Source organism: Haplochromis burtoni, unplaced genomic scaffold, assembly GCF_018398535.1.
Source record: "Haplochromis burtoni strain Fernald_Lab_line unplaced genomic scaffold, NCSU_Asbu1 Contig_3, whole genome shotgun sequence".
Lineage (NCBI taxonomy): Eukaryota > Metazoa > Chordata > Actinopteri > Cichliformes > Cichlidae > Haplochromis > Haplochromis burtoni.
The window spans coordinates 4,266,927-4,274,507 of record NW_024582364.1 but is presented as its reverse complement, the minus strand read 5'-3'; the positions used below and the strand labels follow the sequence as shown (position 1 = coordinate 4,274,507).

Genomic DNA, 7,581 nt, shown 5'->3' with positions numbered 1-7,581 from the left:
GTTTCGTGTTTTTATATTTTTCTGTCATGTTTTTGCTTGTAGTCATTTTTCTCTGTGTGGGTTTACTGGCTGTTTTGTCATTGCCGCGTTTTTCTGGAAATTACTAATTTATAACACAAAAATATTTTAGGAAGCACCGGTATCCAATCCAGTATGCCCTCAAAAATTTAAAATTGAAATCAAATTAAGCAGAAATATGTTGAATAACTTTTAGAGATATTTGAATGTGTGTTGTGAAATTATTTTTAGATTTGGTTTTTGAGGTTAGAACAACACGGGCGAAAAAAAGAGCGCTTCTTCTGTTCCATTACTTACTGGGTGGAAAAGTTTAGATGGAGACGATCTGGACCTTTTTAAAATTATTACACGGGGGGAAAACAGCTTTAATGTGAATTTATAGACAGCAGATAGAGGTTCGGTATCATTTTATATCCCTGCCGTATAAAACTTTGTTTTTAGTCATAAAGAGGTTGAGAACATAGGCCCTATTTTAACACAGTCTTGATTGGTCTTTAAGAAATGAAACAGGCAATCACAGAATTTCGTTCACAAAGCGCGCAAAGAGCAGCAACGTAAACTCAGAATAACCCGAAAAAGAAAGGAAGACGAGCTCGGCAAATGGTTTCAGTAGATCAAAGCGAGGTGCTGCTGAAGTCACTTGCAATTATAAGAATTAGCCTGCCCTGGCCCTCCACTGCTAATCAGAGTCGGTGGTGATATGTTTATGTCCTCATGCAATCAGACGACCAGTTGGAGAGCCCGGGCACCCAGGACTCAATAGGGCTAATCATCATCAGTTCCCATTGCCATTTAAAAGGTGAGATGATCTGCGATTAAACCAGTGCTTAAGAAAAGAGATTTTTTTTTCTTCCCACCCTATGCGACTTTGATCAGGGACAAATTACTTTTCCAAAAGCGCACAGTAAAATTAGTGCTTTATTTCGTTTCTAAAAAAAGAAAGAAAGAAAAAAGCACACGTTGTTTTAATTGGCATATGGCCAGCAAAAGAGATTAAAGTTTATAGATTTATAGATTTAGATTTGGGGATTACCGGTAGTAACTTTAGCCACTGTGAGTCTGTGTCCACACTGAAGTTGACCTCACAAACGGCTTTTATCTGAATCTAATTTCGCAAGCAGCATCTCTCTCTCGCTCTCTCTCTCTACCTCGCTTGCTCTCTCTCCGGGGAGCGATTGTCGTGGCACTTCTTCTTTCTGAAGCCAAACGCATTGTTTTTAGCCGCGGAGAATGGGAGAAACATCTGCCTCTCCTCCCTCCCGACTCTGATGCCCATCGGTCCCAATATTTCAACAAAAGCCACCGTTGTTTTATGCTGTCCCTTGAATCCAGAGTAATTACTTATCATCAATCAAAATTAATAATAGCTGATTGGGTTGGTGTGGTCAACGATTATAGAAGGGGAAGGGCTGGAACAGTCTCTCACACCGTTTTGCAGTCAATGGTGAACCTGGCAAAAGGGGAGGAGGGCTTCAGGAGGGGTGGATGAGGGGGGGTGACTCGTCTATTTGGTCTCCACTGGGAAACTACCGCCTCTCAAGACGGCCAAAAAGTCAGAGGCTGAATAAGGAAATGAAGCGTAATTTGAGGAAGATGGATGAGCCCCCAGGGAAACACCCCCTTTTCATTCTTCTTGTATTGCAGATGATAACCAATGCGCTCTCGCCCTCTCTTTCCTCGCGCACACACACACTGTGCATCAGAGAGGGGTGAAGGGAGGAGTTGGAAAGAGGGGACAGATAGAAAGAGGGAGCGTGTGTTTATGTCTCAGTGTGTGACAAATAAGAGGGAAAGGGTAGCGCTGGTGCACACAACAAAGCGTCCGACTGACTGAAGCATTTAGAGCGCAGATATCCGAAGAAGAGGTCTACTTCCAGGGATGACAACACAGCAGAGGATCTACTTTCAATTCACGCTCTCTTTAAACTGAAAGTTTTGCTCGTCGTCGACGGAAGGACATTTGCTTTCAAGTTTTCACCGAACAAAAGTGTTTGCCTGCAAAATGCAGCGACCAGGCGGGCAAGGGACGGCGTTTTCAATCGATTCCCTGATAGGGACCCCTCAGCCCAGACCGGGACACCTGCTCTACACGGGCTATCCTATGTTCATGCCATACAGACCTTTGGTTATCCCACAAGCTTTATCCCATTCTCCTTTATCGTCTGGTATACCTCCACTCGCGCCATTGGCTTCTTTTGCGGGACGACTCACCAACACGTTCTGTGCCAGTTTGGGACAGGGGGTGCCGTCCATGGTTGCGCTCACAACAACGATGCCAAGTTTCTCGGATCCCCCGGACAGTTTCTATCCACCACAAGAGCTGCCTGGTCCACGTTTAAGCGCTGCCGACCCGGGAGCGAGAAGGCAAGAAAGCCCACACTCCGAGGAGCTGCACAGCCGGGACAAGAGCTCTGAGATGCTCAACTTCTCGGAAACTTTTCAGACAATATCAGGTAGGCTCAACCACTTCTACAAGTCATTCTCTTTCATTATATTTAAGCCTCGGGGGCTGCCGCGTAAAAGTGACCACTGTGCGTAAAATGCGATAAAGCGGAGATTAGTGGCCTCTTGGGTGAAGATGAATTAGCAGGTATGGTGTATAGTTCTAGTTAATCTCATCTTTTCACATTTAGAGCTCTTGATTAAAATGCATTTTACTAAATCCTGAGTATGCAGCATAAAGCGAAGCTTTATGAGGGAACTGCCGTTTCAGGCACATTTGCTATTTTAAAAGGCCGTATTTGGAATGATTTCTGAACCAGTCTTGATTATAGCATAAAACAGAGCTAAATGCCAAGAACTCCAGTCTATACGTGGATGCAGCATTTTCTAAGTTTCTCAGTTGCGGTGGAAACTTATGGAACAACTGAGTGACCACAAACAAACCGCTGATGATTCAGCATGACTGATCTGATTTTTTTCTGAAATTTCAAAAAAAGAAAAAAAAAGTTCTTTCACATGATCTCTGCCAGCCTTTTTTCCCCAAAACACACCAAGTGTCGTCCAACGTTGTGAGACATCTGCAGCTGTCACCGCTGATTTGCGGGATCATAAACTATAAAATCACTAAATGCGTATGTTTGCGTGTGTTCTTTGTTTATCTTCGCATTTTAGGCGAGACCAAACTCTACAGTTCAGACGACGAGAAGCTGGACCTAAAATCAGCAGACACCGTTTGCAGCGACCGAGAGGACAGCTCCGCGGACAGCGAGAACGAAAGTTTCTCGGACGGCAACAACTGCGGCGCCCTGTCCCAGAAGAGCAAACTAAAAACGGGCTCGCAGGAGGCGCTACCGACCGGCAGCTCAGCAGGGAAGAGCCGGAGGAGACGAACAGCTTTTACCAGCGAGCAGCTACTCGAACTCGAAAAGGAGTTTCACTGTAAAAAATACCTTTCTCTGACTGAACGCTCCCAGATCGCACACGCACTCAAACTGAGCGAGGTGCAGGTGAAGATCTGGTTTCAGAACCGTAGGGCCAAGTGGAAACGGATCAAAGCGGGCAACGTCAACAACCGGTCGGGAGAACCGGTGAGAAATCCCAAAATTGTGGTCCCCATCCCGGTGCACGTCAACAGGTTCGCTGTGAGGAGTCAGCATCAACAAATAGAGCAAGGGACCAGGCCATGAACTGAGATGAAAATCAAAAAAAAGAATATTATTAGAAACACTTGACTCTAGGTTCCACTGATTTGTTGAACGCATGAAGCACAAAAAGGATGTTCCAATTATTTTGTCTGAGGGAGAAGAGGATTTACTCACAGACAGACCAATTATTTGGCAATATGCTCTCATTTTTATTTATTGTTTCTGTTAATATGTAAATATAAATGGGTAAAAACTGGTACAAATGAGCACTATGAGATGCGACTGTAAAGATTTTTTTAAGTATTTATATGTAGGGCCAAACTGTTTTGTTGGTTATGTGCATGTCCTCATTTGATGAAGCTATTCTGGATTTATTTTTTTGTTTGTTTGTTTTGTGTTTCGTACAATTTGTTGGAGACATTTGCATGTAACTTAAGGCGTTTTTTGTTTGGCAAGTGTAGAAACCACCTTTTAAAGCTATTTGTGGAAGAACAAAAAAAATGTGAAGGAATTAACGACCAAACAAGAGACAACTGTAAAGTATATTGACCTAATAAATCGCTTTATACGAAAGCTGGAATCCAGGTTGAATCATTGTTATTAAAATGTAGAGCAACAGCTGTTGAAATCATTTGATTACGCTAAAATTAAAACAAAGGTGGCCTTTACTGTTTAAACATCACGAAAGATTATTGAACAAGTTCATTAAAAAAAAAAACTACGGTCAGGCGGCTGTTTTGACTAAAAATATATCCTGATGAAACGTTGAAATTTTATCATAAAAAATATTTCTGTTCATTTATTTGGACTTAGAAGAGCTTTTTTAAAGCATTTTTTAGAGAGTTTCAGTGAGGCGTTAGAAGCACATTAATGTCTGTTTTTGTGTAATTTCATAGCTTCTGCTGCACATCTGTTAGTCTTAATTTCCTGAAGTTGCAAATTCTTTTAGAATCTATTAATTATTTATTTTATTTTATTTTTATTTTATTTTAGATACATCAAGGACCTGAGAGGTAGCAGCAGCAGTGATTGATTTCTCTTTAGGAGGCCATGTTGTCTCAACTGAACTGATGGATCCTCATTAGGCTGAGCACATTCAACACTCTGTAATGAACTTCTCTATCAGTCACTGCACCGGCACAAACAGACATCAGCTCTTTAATCTCGTGGCGCTAAAATGTTTTTTTGTAAATCGATCCAAAAAGAACTAAATATGAACAAGAAGTCATTTAATAGGACGCATTAAAGTCCGCTGTGAAGGCATAATTTATTGGTGCTGTGTCACCTAATAGATACGAGATGCATAATTTTAATACAACTAATATCCCTCAGAAATGTCGACATCTTTCGAGATTTACAAAAATATGAAGCATTTCATCTTTTGTTTCAATGGCCGACGTAGACGATATTTATAAGTTTGATTTCTAATGAATGTTATGATTGTAAGAAGCTATATTGCTCCTAAAACGCGGATTTTCTTCAGGATACATACACAGACCTGTAGCTAGTAAATGCAGTTACTCGTCTTGTACTTACAGAAACAGACCTGAGCGAATAAAAGCGGTGCTAAATGAAATCAAATCGGAAATTGTACTCTACATGCCAGCAATATTAACATAATCTCTAACCAGAAACAGCTACCCTATTACAGGAGGAAGGCTTGGTGTTTTTGTGAAAACTTTCATCACGGTCCTCGGTTTACACGCTGTCTCTGAGCTGCTTGCACAAAATCTTATGTTGGATATTTTTTTAACTTAATATCAGATGGTCTTCGTGATTCCAGAAAGACTCAGTAGACGTCAGATCACGTTTATTTATTTATCATTTGAAATATGATAATGGGGCAGGATTCCTCAGATAATTAATATTTCATGAAATTAAACTTTTGCCACAATAAGGTGGGTTTGGGTTTTTAAAAAAAAAAAACTAATCTCAAATAGCAACAGACATCTATAATCATCCTTACATTTAATTTTCCTCACGCCTCTGTTGAATACAGGCTTGACCTCAGAGCATAAACAGACACTTCATGACCCGGGCACCCATGAGTAGTAAACTTAAATTCACCGTCCACCTCATGCATTAAGATTGTGACACCCACATGGGGATTCAAGGAGTGATGATCGTGTGAAGGTGCAGTGGAAGTTTGATTATGGTCCAAGAGCTGACTAACATAGTTGGTTATTTCCACGTCACTGTGCCAGAGTGCCACAGCTATTTCAGACCCCATGCATGCGCTGCATGGAGGGACTGACGATGAGGAGCCATGACAAAACTCATGATAGGCACTGGCTGTTATCACTGAGATCCTGTAGGTTTAGAGCTGTTAGTGTGGAAAGAAATAATATTGCTGTTATTATTAATGAATTATTAACGTGCAGAAGCTTTCTGGGGGAGAGTAATGTGTAGCAGACTTGAGTTTCTCGGGTTACTGTGTTAATCCATTCAAAGTTTCTAACAGTCTGTTCTTTTTAAGCCGCACATTCAGTAAACACTTCAATCTCGAGGCTCCATATTCTGCCATTGTGCTACTTGAATCACAAATTGAAATATCAGAAGTTCTTTCCAGCAAAGACGTGTAACTATTCCCTCATTCCCACCTGCAGAGAGAGAGAGAGAGAGAAAGGGAGGGAGGAAAGCGAGGGAGCTCATTACTGGCTTGGTTGTGTGAGTGTGCAGGCTGCTCAGCGCCGACTGGAGGCCTGACTTCTTGGGAGGGTCCGGACGGTCGTGGCTACAGTGATGTATGGGCAGATGCATCAAATCGCACAAGATAAACAAGCGATGAGTTTCATCAGGGCCATCATAGCTTTAATTTGGCTGCCTAATGAGTCAGATCTAGTGGCGGAGATAAGAGTTGTCAGAGGCCCGGCTCTAATGAATTTCTTGCCACTTGTAATCAAGGTTGCCTGTCTGAGGGGGGATGATTAATGGAACCCTGGAGGATTCCCTCGGCCCTCAGCCTTCATTACAGCTAATGCATTCTCAGGCAAATTAACAGCAAAATGCAGGCAAAAGCCAACGGGGAAGGGGAGAAAAAGTAAGGGAAGAAGGAGGGAAAGGGAGAGAGTGATGGGAACAGAGCGTTTATATAAGACAAAGGAGTGAGAGGAGGGTGAAGAGGAAGATGGCACGGTGGGTATGAAGCAGCCAGGTTGGGCAGCAAGTAGGGAAAGAGAGGTCGATCACTGAGAGGATGGGGAAATGAGTATGGAGACGTGGGGCAGTCAGGAAGGGCAGGGTGCAACATGGATGTACTGCTCAGACATGATGGAGCTGGAATTGATAATGGATGTTTAAGTCTGTGGGGGATTCAGGAGAGGAGAGAGGGTCAGGGCAAGAGAGGATATAATTACTGGTTAAAGAGACTGCAAGATTGAAAAGAGGAGGAAAAACAGGGAGCAACAGAACACATCCACATCAGGACAGGCAGCAAGGAACATGTAAGATAAACATTTGTTCAGTGCCACCTTGATGCAGCATTCATATCAGGACTGGGTGCATCACTCACTGCCGGTGACCTGCGGCCAAGCAGCTTCTGCATAAGGGAAGTATGGATTTAATGTTTGCAAATATGGTCTCGTCAGGTCTTTGTGTGCCCATCCATCAGCCTCAGACCCACCTCTGCAATCTCGGAGGCAATTTGTCTGAGAAGAGGTGGGCGGCAGAGAGCCCTCCTCACTGTTTAGCAAGCCCTGATGAAATATCAAAACACACGGCGGTGCAAACAAGCGCTCCAGTCTCACCACAACAAACACAAGTGGCCGGGGTCTGCCAAGACACGAGGCATGGTAATAAATTACAAGACCTTTTTTTTCTCCCTAGGTAAGAACAGACAAGCACTAGTTTAGATATGTGCGAGCAAACCCTTTAAATTTTGACATTAAAGACCTTGAAGGTTTATAAATCTTAAATCTACAATTATTATTATTAAACAAAACACAAGAGTGTTACCTGATCTTGCAATAGTCCCACA

General features: G+C 42.5%; 1 protein-coding gene across 1 annotated transcript; it reads left to right on the top strand.

The window, feature by feature from the left end:
* Positions 1-1,542: 1,542 nt before the first annotated feature.
* Positions 1,543-4,178, top strand: gbx1 (gastrulation brain homeobox 1). Its single transcript, XM_005912598.3, has 2 exons — positions 1,543-2,471; positions 3,133-4,178. The coding sequence occupies exons 1-2, from the start codon at positions 2,021-2,023 to the stop codon at positions 3,645-3,647; spliced, it is 966 nt and encodes a 321-aa protein (XP_005912660.1). The 5' UTR covers positions 1,543-2,020; the 3' UTR covers positions 3,648-4,178.
* The last annotated feature ends 3,403 nt before the right edge of the window (positions 4,179-7,581 follow it).

Bases quoted from the DNA above. Each gene is read 5' to 3' on its own strand.
- gbx1 (XM_005912598.3), top strand. From the start codon at position 2,021: ATGCAGCGACCAGGCGGGCAAGGGACGGCGTTTTCAATCGATTCCCTG. The intron at 2,472-3,132 runs GTAGGCTCAACC...TTCGCATTTTAG, and splicing joins AACTTTTCAGACAATATCAG to GCGAGACCAAACTCTACAGT.